General features: G+C 35.9%; 1 protein-coding gene across 10 annotated transcripts in view; it reads right to left on the bottom strand.

The window, feature by feature from the left end:
• ULK4 (unc-51 like kinase 4) overlaps positions 1-21,107 on the bottom strand; it is a 228,745-nt gene that overhangs the window by 71,351 nt on the left and 136,287 nt on the right. For all 10 annotated transcript variants that reach the window (XR_003540279.2, XR_005566123.1, XR_005566124.1 and 7 more), the window contains one exon: positions 16,673-16,778. Coding sequence is in view for 4 of the 10 variants with exons in the window: in XM_027718944.2 (XP_027574745.2) it covers positions 16,673-16,778 (106 nt within the window). In the remaining 6 variants the exon portion in view is untranslated. The remainder of the gene's footprint in view (positions 1-16,672; positions 16,779-21,107) is intronic.

Below are 21,107 nucleotides of genomic sequence, written 5' to 3'. Positions count from 1 at the left end.
GTACATCTCAGATAGGCTGGTTTTTTGGTAATCGGGGCCCATAAGCCTCTTGATGCCTGTAAAACCTTGTGCTGCCATCCCAAGAGGTAGCTGACAATACAGTGGAGTACAAGGCTGAGGCTGCCTGACAGTCGATCATTTTGCAAATCGCTCTGTTGACAGCAAACACTAGTTCTTCCCAGGGGTTTGCTCGTGATCAATTGTTCAAGGGTATTAACCCTACAGTAGTGCGAGTGTGCATGAGACAGAGAGGATGCGAATACTCCCCAGTTTCCCCAAAAAAGTCATGCTAGGCTGCTTTAAACTGTTCAAACAGGTAGGCTGCACTAACCCTACTTGAAGCAGATTCACATACTTGAATGACCCTTCTAGCTGGAAGACTTGGGGAGGGATAAAGGTGGAAATAATACAGTGACTTCCGAGGGTATACATTTAAAATATTTCTGTCACCAACTGTGCATATATTAAACACCTAACTCATTCTTTTCATGTGGATTTAAGCATTTTTCTTCATACAGGTTTTTAATATGTCAGTTGTGCAGTACTTGCAAGCACAACATTCCATCACCAAAAAAAGAAAAAAAAATTAAATAAACCAAAACTCTAATATGATAAAACCATATTGTCTGGATTGACTATTACAGCTGTTATTAAGCAAACTCTATAGCAACTTTTCAGTTAGATATGTTTACCCACATGTCAGAGATACATTAGAGCTTGTAGTTTGTTTTACAAAGCTCTGTAATTCTACAGCATGCTATACTTCTAAGTCAGATCCCAATACACCCTATTTTATCCCTTACAAAGTGTCAAGTAAAATAAAATCCCTTGGTTTTGTCAGACAGAAGGGAGATGATGCTTAGGATGTTTTCCAAACAGCAGGTTTTAATTTTCTCTATGAGGAACAGAAATATCTAACAGGACACTACTCTTTGAGAAGACAACAGTCTTTAAAACATTCTTTAAAGCCAGTCTGAGATACTGGCAATTGCTGCTTCACAGCTACTTGGGGGAATGTCAAGTTGTAAGTTAATGTACAGTGTATGTACATTACATACATAATGTATGTACATACATACATAAAGACTGCATGGGGTCCTCAAATTAATGCCAAAAACTAGACAAAGTTCTTCACTAGATTAAAATCTGTTATATTTAGGAATTCTTTGCATTCAGCAAGATTCAGAGTCAGTAAAGATTCAATAAAGAATTTTGATTTACTGCTCTGAAAGATCAAGTCTGCAACAATCACCATGTGATAAAATACAGAGGAATTTATATCCTGGGTTTAATTTAGAACTAGAAACTCTTCTAAAGAGATTATTACTTTAATAATAGACTTCCTGTCACACAAGATTAAATCCTGTTTATCTACTTCAAATATCTTGACGTGCTTCTGCTTTGACATCAACTTTCCCTTCTACCACAATCCTTGAGAGACCACATTCAATCTTTGAGAGCTGCCTTTTTGACAAAACCCGTACAAAGCAGATATGAACAGCCTCAGAATGCAGATACAGCCCTAAACTGTTGTCACAAACTGACAGCATTCAACAGCTTTGAATGACATTACCAGGACTAATTGCTCTAGCTAGGCCTTCAAGAGGCCCTGGACTGGGAGTGATAAGAACCAATGAACCTTGGCTTCAGAAAATTCTCTTAAGTTTTCAGATTTAAATTGCAGAAATAAACCACAGTTGAATACCGTTCCCACATATATTCAGCAAATGATAAGGGTAAAAGTTCTATACATTTCCCTACTGAAAAGTCACGCATGTAAGAAAAGATATTAAATATTTATTCCTATTCCTCTCGGTCTATTTACATCAGTCTGCCATAGGATGAAAACTTAGTACAAATACTTGGATTTTCAAGTGACACTCTTCTACTATTGTTACAACTACACCAAAGACCAAAAGCAAAGGCTAGAGTATCCACTAAGTGGAATTTGCTGTTGGTTATTACAATAAAATTGAATCTATACCACAATTTCCTGTAACATCCTGTGTTATTCATCAATTAAGTTTACAACAGAAATGAAAGCTGACAACCAGTAATTGCAACTGTCTGAAGTGGCTTTGGTGTATGTGCACTTACATGATCAAAGGGCTTAGACAGAGGTCAGGATACTACATGATAGTAAATCAGGTTTTGTAGCTATTACCAGATATATTTTGTAGACTGTGTTAGGTCAACTATTTTCCAAGTAAGTGTTGGGATAACTTTGACCAGCAGACTCTCTAATTTGCTATCATTTGACCATACGAATAATGCCACACCCAATTAAATCTCTAAAATCCAACTTTTCACCTCAGATGATGCTATCCTTCTTAATAACTGGCTCAGGCATATGTCTTGTTTTGTTTGCATGTATGCTTGTTCTATTCTGACCTATCCATGATTTTCAACCCTATCACTGGGATCTTTGAGCTGAAATCCATCACACTGTGATCATACTGTCACTGGTTATATCCTGGCTATACCAGAAGTGCCTTACCTAATATTTGGCATTAGTACAACCTAGACCAACAGAGTCTTCATTTTCTGTCAGTACAGCTACCTGATCCCAAGTATCTTGACTTCAACAGCTCAGCTTACTTAATCAAGAAGGAGTCCTAGTTCTGAAAGAACAGCAAACCTGTGCGTGTCTGAATTCTGCGCTCCTTACCTTGTCTTCCCTATCTCAATAGGACCCACACAGTAGGAACATGGGTCTAATGACACTGGGTTTTAAACAACTTGTACATTTTCTATGCTGGGAGTCGTGAAGTCTGTGTGGGTATGCCAACAGACTGGCTCAGACTCTTGGTGAAACTTCTGTATAAGCACCGGAAGGAGATCACATGGAACGGTTCGGCCTACTAGGCGATCTTGGCCCAAACCACCCAGTTTTGAAACAAAACCAGGGAACTATACCACCCTCCCAACAACAAACTGCAATTAATCCTGTGGTTGATCCAATGCTTTAACTGAGAATCAGAATTCTGCTTTGCTCAACTGCAACAATTTCTTCAGAGGTGAAACAGAAGTTAAGAATATTGATACAATTACAGTGATAGAGATGGCCATCACATAACAGAAAACATTGATTTAGAGAGATAGGATACTTTTAAGTGTGTGCCTTGTGAAGATGTGCAACAGAACAGCAAAAGAAACTTAGCATGTAAGCAATCGTTTCGTACTGGTTTTGGCTGGGATAGAGTTAAATTTCTTCACAGTAGCTTGCAAGGGTCTTTGGTTTCGTTTTGTGCTGAACATAGTGTTGATAACACAGAGATGTTTTGGTCATTGCTGAGCAGGGCTTACACAGAGTCAAGGGCTTTTCTACTCCCCATCACACCCCACTGACAAACAGAGCGGGAGTGCACAAGAAGTTGGGAGGGGACACAGCTGGAACAACTAACCAAAGGGATATTCCGTACGATATTGTTGTCATGCTCAGCGATAAAACTGGAGGGGAGATTGGCAGGGCAGACACTGCTCCTGGACTGTCTGGGCATTGGTTAGATAGTGTTGAGCAATTGTTTCCATTTGCATCACTTGTTCTTCTTGAGTTTTGTTTTCCTCTGTCTCCGGTTTGCTTGGTTGTTTGTTTTCTTTCTCTCTTTTCCTAACAATTTTTTAAATTATTCTTATTCTACCTTTTCAACTATTAAACCGTTTTTATGTCAACCCATAAATTCCTTTCTCATTTTTACCCTTAAAATTCTCCCCCCACAGCACTGGGTGGGGGGGATTAAGTGAACAGCTGTGTGGTGCTTAGTTGCCAACCATGGTTAAACCATGACAGTACTATTTCCTTTTTCTCTACCATGCCTGCTCTGCTGGGCATAAGTGTTTATTAGGTATTAACGTACATACAGGGCCAAAGTAGGTTTACCAACTTGCTCTAACACAAGGAGCCTCCATCATCCTATCCCAGGGTGTGCTTCATGTGTCACTTCTCACGTGCCTTGGGCACTACCGCTACGCACCTACATTTCTCTTTCAGCCTGCTTATGCCCAGACCACTGATTTGAGAAAGCAAGTTCAGGCAAGGAAATCCAGTTCAATCTTTTTGTGTGACAAGATAATGGGGGCGGGGGGAAAAGGTAGTTTACAATGAAGGACTCATGTTTCTTTGTTCCTCCCCCATGTTATCTCAAGTGAAGAGACAAACATCAAGGATGATAGAATTTAACAGTAGCTTGAAACAATGAAGTAATATCCCCAGCATTTTCTAAGACAATATACTCTGCAACAGATTCAACACAGGTCACTGCTTCTATCTAGGATTCAGGATTGTAATAGATATCCTACAGATTGGTGGTATCAGGGCATATTTGATGGGGCTTCCCTCTGTTTATGTGAAGAAACACTTCTGGTTCAGAGAGACTGTTAATATGTCAAACAGCTTTAGGGATGCCTCATGAGTTCAGTACAGGAATGCACTTTTCCAGATGGAACCAATATGCAGTTCCTACCAGTAAATAGCTGAGATCTGCTCAGAACTTTCATTCTCCTCTGTTTGAACTAGCTCGTCCTTTGCCTTTGTTTATCAACATTTCTAGAAAGAGAACAGACTAGGCTTAATGAAGATTGTACTTTAAGGGAGAGGAACTTCAGAAGTAGGCTACAAAAAGTGAAGTCTGGGCCTAATAAATCTGGATCTATGCCAAGTAAATGCAGCTCTGTTGGGAAGGCCAGAGGAATTAATATTTGTGAAACTGGACAGTCAAAAAATTAAGCAAGAATTGGAGAGAAGCTGCAGCAAGTAAATACAAGAAATGAGAGATGTATAGCTAAGTTTCCAAGACAAGCAATTTCACCACCGGTTGAGTTCAAACATTTTGCACAACTTGCCCAGCCAGAATACTGCACTGAACTGGGAGAGTTCAGCCTGGGGTCCTGGGTGTCACAGGCAGCACCAACACTGACCAGCTTGGCGGAACCACATTAGGAGGTTACTCCAAAGAACTGTCACTTAGTGCCTTCTGGATGTGTTATTGTAGCCGGTTACAAGCCTGACCACAGGCACACCTTTCATGAACACAGTTTTTTTCTCAGGGCAATAGGCAGAGCCCCCCAGTTAATTCTTGCACTCAGCCCAGACTGAGTATCTGTGAATCTGGGCTGATCCCATAATGCTCACACTCAGTCTGAGTGACTGCCTGACTCATAGTCTAGGCAAGGAAAATTTTGTAAGTAATGCTGTTCTTCCTATACCTTTTGTCAAAACCTGCAAGCTTGCCTTGTTGATCTGTTCCTTTGGGTAGTCTATCTGCCTTTTCCTTATCTTGCTTATGACTTTTCCCTCACAGTATATGAAAAATGCTGCCTCTAAATTCATCTTCTAGTGTTGGTGTTTGAACCACATGCTCTCTGAACTCAACAACATTCAATGTAATTTCTGAAGAAAATGCATAGTAAGTAACAGTTAAAGCTTTTTCTAGTAAGATAAATAAAGCCATAAACCCACAACTTCATGTCATTCTGGGTTGGGTGATGTGATCAAAATATACTATATCTGTTTGTGTTTATTCAGCAAAAATGTGTATTGGAAAGACTGTTCAGACATCATGGATAATTTTACCATTTTTTTCAATCTTTATATAATACATATAGTAGCATTAGTTCTGTTGTCATCCAGTGAAATAAGTCATATTTCATGGCTGCATCATTGGCTAAAAAGCTTTATGTCACAATATTGGTATGTTAGTTAGGAAATATGATCTTTTAAAACTGTGAATAAATCCATTAACAACACTTTATTGGATTTTTGCCAAGACTCACAGGAATAGGGATGAGAGATTTTTGAGTAAGCAACCTGCAATATGATAAGCAAAGAAAGAAAGGCCCTCAGGAAAGATAAGACAAGTTGAAACTAATGGATGCAGGTGAACAAGAGGTTTCTTTTCCTTATATTTTTGAAAGGTGGGTGGTAATGAAAAAAACCCAAAACTTCCCAGATTTACACTCTCCTAAAAGACAGAAGACAGCTTCAGACTTTATAAAGATATCCTATTTCTTCTCCTATTCATCTTAAAAATTCAAAGGGAAGCACTTAACTTTTTCCTCAACCAAAAAGAAGGAACAAGTAGCTGATGCAATATCTTCTAACCACATGGAGACATCTATGAAAACGTTTAAATCCTATTTATGAAACAAAAACACCCAGCGTTTGTCAAGCGAGGGCCTCTTTAAATGAAAATTACATTTATTTGCTTAAAGCTCAGATCTGAAACCCATCACATGTGCTCCAGCACGTCTTTGCTAACAGATTTGTCTTCATAAACCCATCTTACATAAATATAATCTTAGTCCAATTAGAAAAAAAACTTAAGCTAAAATGAGATAATTTTTTTAAGCATGGATAGACAAGTTTGGAGCCCATTTATGAAATGTATTTTTAAAAAAACCCACAAATGGTATCGTCAGGTAGACATCTACATTTTTGTCTCTGCAGTTTAAATAACCACTGTCCCTCACTTGGAGGTTTCAACTGCACCTCAAACAGGTTCCCCCAACAGCCAACTTGCAAAAACTGACTACATGCAGATACATTGCTACAAAACATAACTGCTCATGTATACAACTGTACACAAAAGTAGTTACCCTGTCAAGTCTACAAGGCATTGGTCAAATGCTGTAGAAAAAATCTACCAGATGAGGAGTGGTAACACAAAGACTTGCATGAATATATACTGTCTTAAGATGGTGGAAAATCCATGTGTAGAGACTTCAAAAGAAATTTAAATATAGTAATTGATTATTAAATGTGAAATGGACATAAAAGTGTAACTTCTAGTGTTTGGAAAAGGTAAGCTAAGTGATATTATAAAATTAGATCATTAACAGCAAAAGAAAACATCATCCTATAAAGACTACAGAGAAATACTGCATTTTAGGCAAAAGTTTGAAAAATAAAAAGTATTTAGGTGGAAAACAAAAAACATCACAGGAAAAGTCTCAAGTAATATAATCTACAGCTTTGTATCTGTGTAAATAAATATTGGGACTTTCAAAATGCTTTAAAAAGGTAAATAACTTTGATTTCTCCATTATGATATAATTCTCTTTCTGCTTTAAAGAGAAAATTATTTTAAAGTTTAATTGTCCAGAAACAGTTTAAACTTTGTGAGATGAACACATCTGTTCAGTCCACAATTTTTCTGAGAATAGCTTAGAAGAGGAAAACATCTGGCTGTCTGGGAGCTATGACAACTACTGAAGACATTTAAAACAAAACAAAAAAACCCCAAATGATTCTTCACAGAAGTGAAAACCCTCAGATTTTATTTATCTGTCCACTACATAGATTTGGGACTGCCAAAACTGGTGCTTGTTTTTAGCAACTGACAAAATGAACTTCTTTCAGTAGGATCATGTAAGTGCACCTGAAGAAGACCGTTACCCCTAACAAAGTAATGATTGATGCAGTTTAATTTTGTGTATAGTACTTTGTACCTTTGTGGCTTTACACCTCACTCAAATTGGCAGTGATACATTGCTTTCATACTGAGACCCTTCTAACTGCTAGAACAGAATATATATGATAGCTCTACAACCTATGGCCATAGCAGTTGTATTTAAAATGGGTCTCTTCAAATATATAGTTATATTTTTAATTTCATCCCCTAATATGATCTTTTAGCTTACTAATTATATCTGACAAGCTACAGAGGGACATCATCATAATTAGATTTTAATTTATTTTCTCTAACAAGTAGTTTGCATCATCAATATTTAACTTGTAGATGATACAATAGCTACACGTTTACCTAGTTATTCATTTTCTCTTAAACTGACCATATCCACTAATGGTAATACATATGATTTGAATTGCACTCAGTGGGAATACTAGCACAATGTCAAGTGACAACTGAAATCAAACTGCAGGAAAGGAGCACCTACAGTAAATGCAAAGACCGCAGTTTCTAGAGGGAGGGAAAAAAACTACCATTTTCATGACTGTGAGAAGGAACATAAAGCTTTGGAGACTTTTTCCTGCTTTACAGTCCTGAGTTTGTCATCAGGAAACCTTTGGATACCCACAAGCTCTGATGGGAAATCTATGTCTTATATTTTAAAATAAAATTTTACTTTTTCAAATGAGGCTTCTGCTTCCAAATAGTATCAATCAGAGTATTCACTCAGCCAAAACCTTAAATCTTAAATTTGTCTCGGAATTGGATAGGTACAGAAAATTGTCTATTATGGTTGGCATTTTAGAAATATAAAGACAGTCTAAACTTTGAAATTGCTATGTTTATTGAACTAATTTCCCACCATTAAACTAAACTGATTAGTTATATCATCAGGTTTCTGCATAAGGCCTTTCAGACTAGACTACCATGGATGAAAAGATTTTGTTATTATTCCTTTCTCTTCCATCAATTAGGTGTTAAAATGAGACAGATATCTTAGGTAGCTTAAGCAGCCAGCTGTGCTGCAAGATGATCTTCTTGGCCAGCCACAGGGATAGCATCAGGATGCCTACTCCAGCCACAGAAATGCCAGCTCTCTTTTACAGTACAGCACTAGAGAGACAAGATGTAACAACCTGTTGAGCCTTTATTCACTTATATTCCTTTGAAGTTCTAGCAAGGATGCTGTGACATTTTGTGCCTTATGGGTATTGACTCTCAACAACAGGCTTGGTTCTACTTGAATGGCATAACTGTTTCTCACAGCAATTACCATTTCTATTTTCATCCTTTTCAGATGGCTGCATTGATGAATATCACAGGAAGACACAGGTTATTTTTTCCTCCAAGACTTTACTACTACCATGCTATTTTGACATGATTCCCACTTATCTTTTATGATACCAGACTTCTAAGTTTACCCATGTGATGTTATATACTTCCACCTGAGTGACTGGCATTTTGGATCAGAAAAATATACCTTAATACTGTTAAAAAGCATTCTGAACTTTGGAACATCACAGAATAAACTTCTTCAGGCTCAGCCACAACTGACTTCTCATATTAACTGTAACTCAAATGAACATGAGACACCCGACACAGAACTACTAACTTTAGATGTTCACAGAGACATTTCTTGCTCAAGAACTGAACTAATTACTACAGTGCTGGCAAGGAGCTGTGAAAGGCTTACATCCTGCATGGTAGAGAATGCAAGGTGTACCCCTCCTAACTGAGGGACTTTCTCTGTCACATCCAGATGATAGAGAAGCAACATCTGCAACTACTCAGACAAGATGATATTTTTATTTTCTGTATTTTAAAATGATTTCTTATTTTACATTTATTTAATGGAGAGCGTTTAGTTTCTAAATGTTGATCAAGTACAGAAAAAATGCTGTTAGGTTCTTACCCATATTAATTTCCCTATCTTATTCCCCCTGACAATCTTTCTATTCAGAATCAAAATACGTTTCATCTGAACTAAGCTTTACAGTAAGCAGATATAAAGTAATACAACAAAACCCCCTTTCTATATTCAGTCATTAAACAAATATTTCTATATTGTATCCCGTAAAACTTTTGCAGAAGACTCCTAGGAAAAAATAGAGGCTAGTAAGGAATTAGTAAATGGCTTCAAAACCAGTCAGAATGTGTGTCTGATTTCTTCACAGACTAAGTCTGTAGGTTTTATTTTTTGTTCCTTTATTTAAAAGGCGTATTAATTTAAGTAATGTATTCTTGCAGAATTTTATAACTATTGTCTTTCCCTTGCAAATAGGCTCCTTCTGTATGATGAATCCACGGTCCTCTTCTTGATCACCGTCTTAAGAGATAGTTAATTTCTCCCATCTTGGAAGAAAATGCTGTGACTCTGAAGCCAGCTTCTCCAACAGCTCAATTATACCCCTGAAATAAAAGTCCCATGCAATGTCACACCAATGCCTTCTCAGTGTTGCACAGTAGTTCAGACTACTGCATAGGTGAGTGCAGCAGGGAGGAAGATCTGGGTTGGCAAGTTATTGTGGTCCACTGCCTAATTTCATGAACACTGGAGATTTAGCAGGTGACAACAGAGCTGGCTAGGAAGTCTGTTCTTAAAAAGTGTGCTAGGGGCACCATGATCAAATGTCTTTTGGAGACTGAAGTTGAAATAAAATTATCTGTGAGGAAGTGAAAGGTAGAAGAATATCCTCTAAAGATTTAGGTAAGTTAGAAACCTTTGGGGTCTATTTAGAGAGCTCAGAATTTATAGTCATCATTATGTTAGTCAGAACTATCATTACGTTAAAGATCTGTGTATATAAAAGTGTTTTTTTCCCCTTATTTTAATTTTTTTTCAATAAAAAGTTTAAAGTTGGATGTTAGTCTCATAAATGCCACTTTTTGGATATGGAGTATTTGAAAGACTTTAACTATACAACACACACAGCCATCTGAAATCTAATTAATCTCTTGACATTTGACTAAAAGTCAAAAGAGTGGACCACAAGATGAGTAAGGATCCTTCACCCATGAAGGGTGATCTTTTGCTCATGAGGTGTAAATGAATTATCACCACCTGACTATGATGTTTATTGCAAATCGCTTCCTTTTTAATAACTGTCCCTGCTTTAAGCACTTAGCGTAATTTCTTAACATGATATCGAATGTTATGACTGCTGTAGCTGACATTCTACACTTCCACCAAAGGTCCTTCTTTAGGAACTTCAGTTTTTACACAAACTGCTTAAAGTACCATTTACTACTAATGGCTGTCACATTTTCACTCAACTCATAGACTATTTTTACTGCTGTAAACCCCACAATTTCCCTTTTACTTCAGTTTCTGAGATTCAACAGCATTAAGACATAAAGAATAAAGCTTAGGATTTGCTGTACCATATAATGGAAACTCGCTTTGAAGACTCAGACAAACACCACTGCTTCCACTGCTGGTGGTGGTTACTTCAGGATAGCAGCCAAGTACAAGATCACAGCAGTACAGTCTGGAAAAGGTCATTCAATTCAACATGACTCTATTGAACTTCATATATAAATCATCTGCTTTACAAGACCCCTATGAAAAAATTGATAACTGATTTATGGAGCACAATGAGATTCAAAAAAGCTAAAAATATAAACATCCATAAGTATTACTGGCCTGCAAGCATTTCACTAGATCAGTTTTGAAAAGCAGTAGAAACCTTTTCTAAAGACAGAATTACTCAGAATTACCTTTATACATACTGAAAAGAGTTGTTTATATAAACATAATAAATTTGAGGTGTTATTAGGAATAAAAAGCTGCAGATAGACTATCAGAAGTTATCCACTGCAGCTTATAAGATCTATTTTCTAACAACCTGTTTTGTTCATTTTTTTCAGAATGAGGATCCTCGTGAAGCAGCTAGTCTTTGAAAGACATTTTTCTACATTGTAATATAATATATCCCAATCTTCCTATAAGCAAAATGATGCAACAGTCATAATGAAGAATTTCCTTGCCTTTGAATATGACCTGTGGACAAATGGGACTCAAAGTTTGAAAGCACTGCTAACTACAGATAATGAAGATGATTCAACGTTTTCTAATTTCATTTTTACAAACTACTGGGAAAACAAACAAACATACCAAAAACACACAAGAAAAGAAAGAAAAGTGACAAAAAGACTGAATTGAAAGCAAAATAAAGAGTTTATATACACATGAATTGCACTAGAGTACAAGAATCTTACTACATTAAGTGCCACAATGCACTTTGGCTATTTATTACTCATCACATTCCACATAAGGAAGCAGTCTTTTGCACTAACACCATTTACTTATCAAGCAGCCAAACCTGACCTTGGTATTCATCTTATGTCAACATTTTTCAGTAGGTCAACACCTGTCAATAGACACGTATCTAAGACAGACATGTCTTTTCAGTAAACTGCTCTAGAGCCTGTCTATAGAAACAGATGATCATCCACTGTACTCCTACAACACCTGCTAAGAGCTGACAATTCTAGCATCTAGAACAGGGTTTTCACTTTATAGTAAACAAATGTTAACGCTTTTAATATGACAAGCTCAAAGTAATATATAGCTGGTTGTCTCATGACCAGAATTAATAATACCCACTTTCCTACAGATCTGCATTCTATATCTCTGCCTACCCCCATGGTAACAAGTCATCATCCTTGCCACTGATGATTCCCTGTCCCTGTTTCTGAAACCTTGGTGCTGTTTTGTCCTATGTCACCCACCTATATGCATGTTCTATAGTGCAAGTTGCTTCCATGCATTGACGGATCCTGTGGGATCATTTCATAGGTACCCTCCTCAGGCCTTGACCAACACACCATTAAACTCAGTGGTTACAAACCTAAAACAGAAAACTGCAGATATCCTAAAAAGAAAATGGGAAGTCAATACTGAAAGACCTTGGAGATGTACTAATTAATAGATCTTTACAGGTTTATCAACAGATCTCAGGATATTATATAAGTTTTATGCTTTATAATTTAATAAATGCTAATAGAAATAGAATTCAGAGATAAGAAGATTGCACCTCCAACAGTAAGAACTACTATAATACAGGATACAAACTCAGACCAGTTGGCTCCACTTTGATCATGGCAAAACTTTATGATAAAAGAAGGAAAACTGTTCAAGAATGATGCTCTTCCCACATTTACATTCTCTAGTTCCTAACTGAAGATGAAATGACATTTTTGGTTTCTTGCAACATAATTTCCATAGGGTTGGTCTAAGATCATAGGTTGCAAACTTAATGTTTTTAAAATTTGCAATTTGGAAATTTTAGGTGTTAAAATTCCTTTCTTTCTGTAAATCTATAGGTACATATATATTTTGTGCATGTCACGTATAACACTATTCTATTTGCTGTACATTAGTGAAGAATATTTAATTGATAAGTCTGTTGCCCTTTCCTAAGCTATGGCATTAACTTGGGTCTCTCTTACCAGATATTGATCATGACAGATTAAATATATACTTCGTATATTTGGATCTCTGTGGTCTCTCAAGTTAGCTTAAATTGTCCAATCATATCAAAAGATGGGGAAAGGGAGGAAAGAAAGGGACTGGCAGCCAGAAGCCAAGACAGAAGGAGAGAGGGTAAGTGTCACTCTCTTAGAAGACCACGCTAAAAATGACCACTATTGTCTTGGCTTTTTAATATCTCACCTTAACTATTCACAAGAGACCCTGTATTAATCTTAGTCTCCTGACTGGATTCCAGTCTCAGTAATTAAACTGAATCATATTATTCCCTTCTGATTATTAAGTGGAAATTGTCATTAACATTAACAGAACAAATGTTTAATAGCTGATAACACAAGTACAGGCCTTTTTAAATTCCCTCTGTGACTTCAGTTGCATATGTTATTCTTCATTTCACCTTTAAACATTACAAGTGGTTATCAGTACATGTCTGATGTACTGTCACACAAAAGGACACAGTTCACGGGAGAGAGAAATTAATGCTAGGCAATCCACCTTCTACGCAAGCTGCTGAAATGCACAAGCATATCATTGTTATTAATAGGAAATCACAGCAGCACTAATGCAGCAAGTGCCATCATGCAAGATTTTCTTGAGAAAGGGGAAAGTTCAACATGTAAGCTGCAGCCCTTTAAAAAAAAATCTATCACCTAATACAACTCCATTGAGCAAAAGAGAGTTCTGAAGGCTAAGAGGCACAAAAGGAATCAGTGACAAGGGTCTCTAAATAATCTGCCCGCAAAAATACAGCTTCTTGACAGCTGAAGAAAGGTATGCACAAAATTGGAAAGAAATCTTCATTGCTAGTGTCTTGACTTTTAGAAACAAAATTTTGATAGGACTGACCACCTAATCTGAGTTCCTTATAATGTTCAGCAAGTATTTAGGGTTTTTAATTTCTAAAGCTCCATATAAATATGAATTAATTATCACACTGTAATGGGAAAATAAGGGAAATTGATGACTCATAATACTCTGTCTTCAGCCTTTTTTTCTTTAACACAGTAGGATAGCTCATGAATGTTGAATGTCTTCATTAACAGCACAGGCACAGAGTGTTAATAGGATATAATAACATGCATGTTCAGCAAGTTTGCAGATGACATTGAAATGAAGAAAGCAGTTGGTGTGATGAAGGGTTGACCTAACATTTAGAAAGAGCTCAAGACGCTGAAGAGCTCAAAAAATGGGCTGCCAGAAACCTTTTAAAGTTTAACAAAGGCAAATACAAAGTTCTGCACTTGGAAGGAATACATTCATATAATAGTATAGGCAAAGGCTGAAAATACACATATCACGTGGGCCACTTTCCTAAACATCTTGGTTGCTTTTCTCTGGACTTGTTCCTGTCTGTCAATGTCTTTCTTATAGATTGGAGCTCAAAACTAGACACTGCAATGAATGAAGGAGAATAATCACTTTCCTCAACCTTCCAGTTATTCTCTCTTATCACATCTCTTTTTTGCCTTTATTGTTGTAATGCACACTGCTGACTCATGTTCAACTTTTCTATTTGAACTCCAGGATATTTTTCTGGAAGAGGGAGCTCAGTTGCCATTTCACTAGATCATGTTCTTCTCCATCACACAAAAGTCATTGAAATATGACAAGCTGAATATCAAAGATATGGCAGAGGAAGTTTAAGGTATTTTCCTGATGTGAACACTACATACTCAGTTGATAATACAAATAATATAAAGTCCTCCAGTTTGCATGGCATAGCTTCTCTCCCCTTTTAAGTCAAAGGAAATCTAACAGTCTACAATTACAAGAACAATACTCTCATAACATTCTTGCAACCCAAATTTTAAAAGTTTTTACTTGACAATTAGGCCCTTAATCAATAAAGTACTGGCTAAAATCCAGTTTTCAGTACTCTGAAGATTAGCAAGTGGGAAAAAAGGATGGGGACATTTTGCTTGAGATAAAATATCTTTGGCCGCTGTGCTGCTTTTTCTAGTGTGTTTACTGAAGTTCAGTGAGCAGAAGTTAGTGCCATCCAATCACTAATAGTCTGAAAATATTACTGGAGTCACTATGAAATAGCACAATAAAAAGATAAAGGACTTTAATAATGTTTCTATCCCACTTTCTTCATTTGGAAACTAACATGACCAAAGAGATGTGTTTTATTTTTGGAGCAGATGAGAAGTCAAAGAACACAGATATCTTACCAGCAGAATGAAAAAGTATGTGGGAGTTTGCTCTGTGAGACAATAAGGAGGAGATATTTAGAGAATAGATGCAGTTCTGCCATGCTGTTAAATAGTTTTGCATCTAATTTGCCATGCAGAAAGGCAGAGCATATTACTTCGAGTAAGGCAGGCCAATTACATGGTTATAATGCTTGTGGGACTTGAACTGACTTCTTTGCAAGTAATTATGCAGTTTTAGCAAGTTACCCTGCTGCAACTCAGGTCAGTGCCAACTTAGGATTTTGCCTGACACAGAGCAGGTATGCTCGAAGACAGCAAAAGCACCACATACATCTAAACCCCAAGAAACCCCAAACAGTTCGAAATGTGATAGGCAGTTAGGTGAGAAATAACCAAAGAATCAGAATCCTATGAACCATCTTTCTCCGAATTAGTAATATTTTTCTATTCTTTTTTTTTATTCTGGCTCTATTATCAAACACTAACTTCTGAGTGGTTCTATTTGAAACAAAGGAGAGGAGCATGTTATTAGCTACAATATCAAGTTCCAGTTCATCTCCTGAATAATCACATTGTCCATTCAATCCCTTAAGAGTAAAAAGGATCAGAAATTCAGCTCTTCCGCTTTCTGGGTGAGTGCTTTAATTGCTAAGGTAATTATGAAAATGAGACATTACTACTACTACCAATCTTGATAGACTTTTAGGCTAGTATGTTTACCACCAAATAGTACAAATGGTAGCATAGATCTGTATTGCTGGATGTCACTCACCCCTTCATGATAAACAAAAGAAATGTTATCAATGTGTATGTCTCTAAACAAGTTTTTAAATTTACATAGATTTCTAACAGCAGAAACTTAATTTTGTAAACCAGAAACAATTTCTAAATTAAAATTTAGCTTAGGTAATGAAACATAGTGAAATGAATCATAGAATAGTCTGGGTTGGAAGGCACCTTTAAAGGTCAGCTAGTCCACCCCCACTTCAATGAGCAGGGACATCTTCAATTAGATCAGGTGGCTCAGATCTCCATCCAATCTGACCTTTAATGTTCCCAAGGATGGGACATCTACCACTTCTCTGGGCAATCTGTGCCAGTGTTTCACCACCAAACTCGGGTGGTAAACATTTCACGAAGACTTTTAATGGTTTGTAGGCTACGACTTTATAGTCAGTTTGGGCTCCACCCCATTGGTCTACATCACTGGACTGGAACTATTTCTTTAAAGTGTCCAGAAATATTGTACAACTTATCCTTTCATAGGTTTGAGCAGTGAGAAAAGGTAGAACTTGCAGAAGGTCTCTCTCTCTGCACTGTTATGATCAGATCACTAGTCCACACCTTTCTGAAGCCATTCTTTACAGGTATAACGTAACTTTCAGTCAGTAATTCTTTTGTAACCATATTTTCTTGGAAGAACAGCTTTCTAAAAGTTAAACTCATAATCAAATCAGTAAGGGAGTAAGAAGAAGTGATGAGGAGTATATCAGTTACGATGTGATTATCTAACAACCACTATAAATTCTAAATACATTCAAGTCTAGTTTCACACAGTGCCAGATATTACAGACTAGGAAACATCTAGAGTAAGGGGAATAAAGATAAAAATGAGATACCTTCTTTAAAGAGTAACATCATATTTGTACTTTTGTTAGCAACGATGTTATTCAGTAAGGCGATTACAGTTTGCATTGTATTCCCAAGTATACTGTCTTGATGTCCCTGTAAAAACAAAACAAACCAAAACAAAATCCAAATTAAAAAATCTAGTATTCCTTCTGCAAGCTTAGAAGAAGACTATTCCCTTTAAAAAAAAGTGGTAATGCAAAAGCAATGCTTTCTTAATCCCTTACAATTCAACATCTTAAATACAATAAAACCAACCAAATATCTTAGTAGATAATATCAATTTCAGGATCTAAAACCTTGGACCAAAACTTCTCCCATGTTCTTTTAAACTGAAAGAATTCCTAGTTAGGTCTAAAATCTTAGGACTTCTTAAAAAGGCATAGAACTTTATCAACTTAATCTCTATATATTCAGAACCAGAAATATTTCCCTTTGTATGGTATTTCTTTTATTAATGACATTAATTTTACTCTTTGCAGTTTCAGCTTGATAACCCACCATAAGTTGTAAAATCTCTTTGTTGCTTTTGTTGGTATATAGTCATAAGTATAAAATTACACAGATATGTTAAAAACCTGTTTCTGTATTGAATTACATCACTCTTATAATGTCTTTGATCATTGCTTCAGTGATTTTTCACAGTTGTTGAGACTACACTGAGAAAAGGAAGGCATCAAGGTTTATAAAGAAATTTATTTCCCTGTTATATTCACTACACTTGCATACTCACCCTGAAAAGGGTGGATAAGGTGGTGCAGTCAAAGCATTTATTGATACACACTAGAGAAATGACTTAACTCAGGTAATTTCCAAGAAGCCAAAATAGGACAAGATTTTACAAATCCGAGTCTAGATGTAAATATAAGTCTGAACACATTTCAAATCTCCCTAGAAGATTCAGGAAAGATTTCGTCCAATTTTTCAGACTCAAAGCCAAATAGAAACATACATCCAAAGTGAAAATAACAACACTAAGAACAAATTGTCATATTTTGTGTATTGTAGATTTTTCACATGCACCTAGGTGACTTCCATGCTTCCCATTCCCAGAAAATCTCTCAGTATTGGTACTGTTCAACTACTTCACTGCCACAGAATACACCATCTATTTGGGTCCATCTCCTGTCTGACAGTAGGCAGTTGAAAAAAGTTAAAGTTGAACATGATGAAAGACTATCTGTCTGAAGTCAAGCATTTCAGATGACAAAAATCACTTCACCTCTTGAATACACACAAAGGAACACTTTCTGCTTCTGCACTACAAAACTAAAATTAAATGCTATTATTTCCTATAAATACCATGCAATATATATGATAAGGCATAATACATTAACAGATAATAAAATACATAAACATACACAGCCTCCTATTCAACTTCAGGCTATGTGAATTTTCTATTCACACCAGAGCACTTTAAACTGGATCATAAGGAGAAGAGACAAGGAAGAGTGCCTCATAGTCCTTTGAAGGACTGTAGTCTCCTACCAAATCCTAAAAAATATATATACAAGAGCTCTTAAAATCTATTTATTTTACATAGCACTTTGAGAGGTTATTTATGATTTCTATAAAGAGCACAATAAATATCTGTTCCTCTAAAGGTTTGAAATGTAGCCTGATAAATTCAAAAGCAAAGTTGAAAGTATAAACACAAGATTCTTCAAAAGATAAGGTAACCAATACAGAAAACAGATACCATAAAGTTATGGTATTAAAAATAAATTTGAAGTTATTGCCCTACAGATAGTTGGAGGGTAAGAAAAACATCTAGCATCATCACAATATCTTATTAATTCTCTAGAATTTAATCTGGAAAACAATACATTAAATAGCAAGAATGACTGTTTGTGTTACTGAAAATAATGATACACACGGTGAGAACATAAAATTAACAAAAGCAAAAAAAATCCACAGGTGTCAAAACGAGAAGCTGACTCAAATATTTTCTTTGCAAGTATAATATTTCTGTTACTGCTTTATATGTTTGAAATAAACATCTTGTAGTAAAATTCCCCTTTCAGATACGCAATTAGAAGAGGAGCTGTTAGTTGTTTACGATAGTACTCTTTCACATTCTCCAGGTTAGTAACATTTAAATGAAGCCATCTTTCCTTTTAATGGACATCAATTATACTATACAACCCTCTACCGAAAGACTAGCACTGATGCTTTACTTTATATCAAAGCAAAAATAACAAAACCTATCTTACCCTCAACACATATAAAGCATAATTCAAGATGCAATGTAGATATCTTGAGGAAGGAAAATGGTATCTTAATGAATTAATCATACAAATGGTATACTCAGCTGTGGTACTAGTGATTTAACATATGTTTCATAGATGGTTTTTGACAAGATACTAGGTTCCAAGAAGCTGCAGGTATGCTTTACTTATCTAAGTCATCACTGATTGCTGTTAGACACAATTTTAGAGGTTTATATAAAAATATTTAACTTCATAATCTATCAAGGAGCAAAGCTGATCTAATTTGTGTGCACAGCACCACTGACTGTGGACATTTAATGAACAGTGCACTTGACAGCTTTAATAAAACATAGCCTTTGCCAGCAGAGATAATTAGAATTGAAGCAGCAAAATTCTAGTGTTTGGCAACACAGATGAAACAACTTCATTAAAATGTACAGCTTCGGCAAATGAAAGGCAGGAAAGCACTGGACCCTGAAGAATCAGCCTTCTCAGAACTAATTGTTTCAGTGCTTAAAAAGGACAGCTATGAAATACCAAGGGCATAACAAGGAAATACTAGTATTAAAAAAAAAAAAAAGAAACCATGGAAGATAAATCAGGCTTTTCAAATAGGATTGAACTGTATTTAGGCCATTAAACTTTTCATTCTAATTTTGAAGGGTTGTACTTTCACAAAAGAAATCAGTTGAAGTATTTATTTAAAGTCAGTTAGGTAAAAGGGTGTGAATTAGCAAAGAAAGAGTAGGAATCTTGGCAAGATACTATGGCTAAAGCTGCCTTTTCCTATAAGTCTATTAGAACAGCTCTAGGAAAACTACAGTATTTTAATTACATTTTAAATAACATAACAGATAGCATTTGTGATAAGAGGTTTCCAGTCTGGGAGGCTTCACATACATGACTCCTACTCATGTATCTAAGAATCCAGAAGAGAAAGCACTGAATGCTATGTTTACAGATATGCTATATTTAAATCTAAGGACCACTATATAATATACCACAGTACTGCTCATTCAATGTGATTAAACTTTAACTGTAAAGTGCCTTTCCTTCTCAAGCTTGCACATGATCTATGAACACAAGTTAGGTAAATAAGGGGACATAGCAAGATAGAGGCTTGATTTTTCATACACTAAATCCATTGAAAGAAGAAAATTATAGAAACAAACCATATTCAAATTATAGTTATTAAAAGATGCCATTTTTATGTGATGATTCTTTGTCACAGTATAGTTGAAATGAAATAAACCAAAACATTGGTGCTAACAAGGACCACTTTACAAGAACAGAGGTTAATATTGCATTCAACCTAGTTTATTTTGATTTGCTCTATTACTTTATTAATGAAACAGAGGATCAGAAACTTTTCTAGTTGGCTAATTTAATCTTTAACATTTTGTGGCTTTTCATGCATAAGACCAGTTATGCACAAACTGAAAGCATATAAATATAGATCTCTAACATCAAGGTAATACTATTTTCCTTGTTAATGATCTAAGTCAGAAGTAAGCATGGTCATGTCTCTTGCTACTCTGCTTTTCAAAAATCAGCCTTTTTCAAAAGCAGTTCTACCAGAGCTAATATTTCCAAATATTTCCCTCTGGGTATGGTCACACAAAAAGGAGCAACTACTAATCTGACAACCAATTTCTAGAATGATCATGCTTTTCAGATGTATCACAACAGTGACAAATTCAGTCCACACATGAAGATCATAAGTCTTGCAACTTTCACAGCAATTCCTGTTGGAATACTGAAAAATAAAGAAAATCTGCAAGTGCTTAAGCAAAGTCAGCTGAGGATAGGGAACCAGCAGAGATTTTGAGGGACTAGGATTTCAAGTATCAACCAACAGAAAGTAGTAGAATTAGTCTTAGATTTTGTTCTAATACCCACTGCAGCAAGCAATGCAAAATTTCACAAGATATTTTCTGAGAAGAGCATCTATTTAAGAGAAGAGTATCAATTTACAAATGTGTTCTCTTGCCATACATAATTTCATATTTTCAAAAGCCTAACAATCTGTCTCTTTATTTTGCAACTCGTTTCTTACATCTTTTTCATTTCCCAAAATTCCTTGTCATCTTGGAGACAAGCATGCAATTTTATCTGTTTTGATGGTCAGAATCTCAAAAGGCATAAGGAGGAAACACGGCATTCACAACAACCAGAGTTCTAAAGAATGAAAACATGAAATTTTTTACTTTTAGAA

Source organism: Pipra filicauda, unplaced genomic scaffold, assembly GCF_003945595.2.
Source record: "Pipra filicauda isolate LSUMZ 115617 unplaced genomic scaffold, ASM394559v2 scaffold62_size3274119_pilon, whole genome shotgun sequence".
In the NCBI taxonomy this organism is placed as follows: Eukaryota; Metazoa; Chordata; class Aves; order Passeriformes; family Pipridae; genus Pipra; species Pipra filicauda.
Note: the sequence above shows the minus strand (reverse complement) of the source record. Positions and strands in the feature narration are given on the sequence as shown.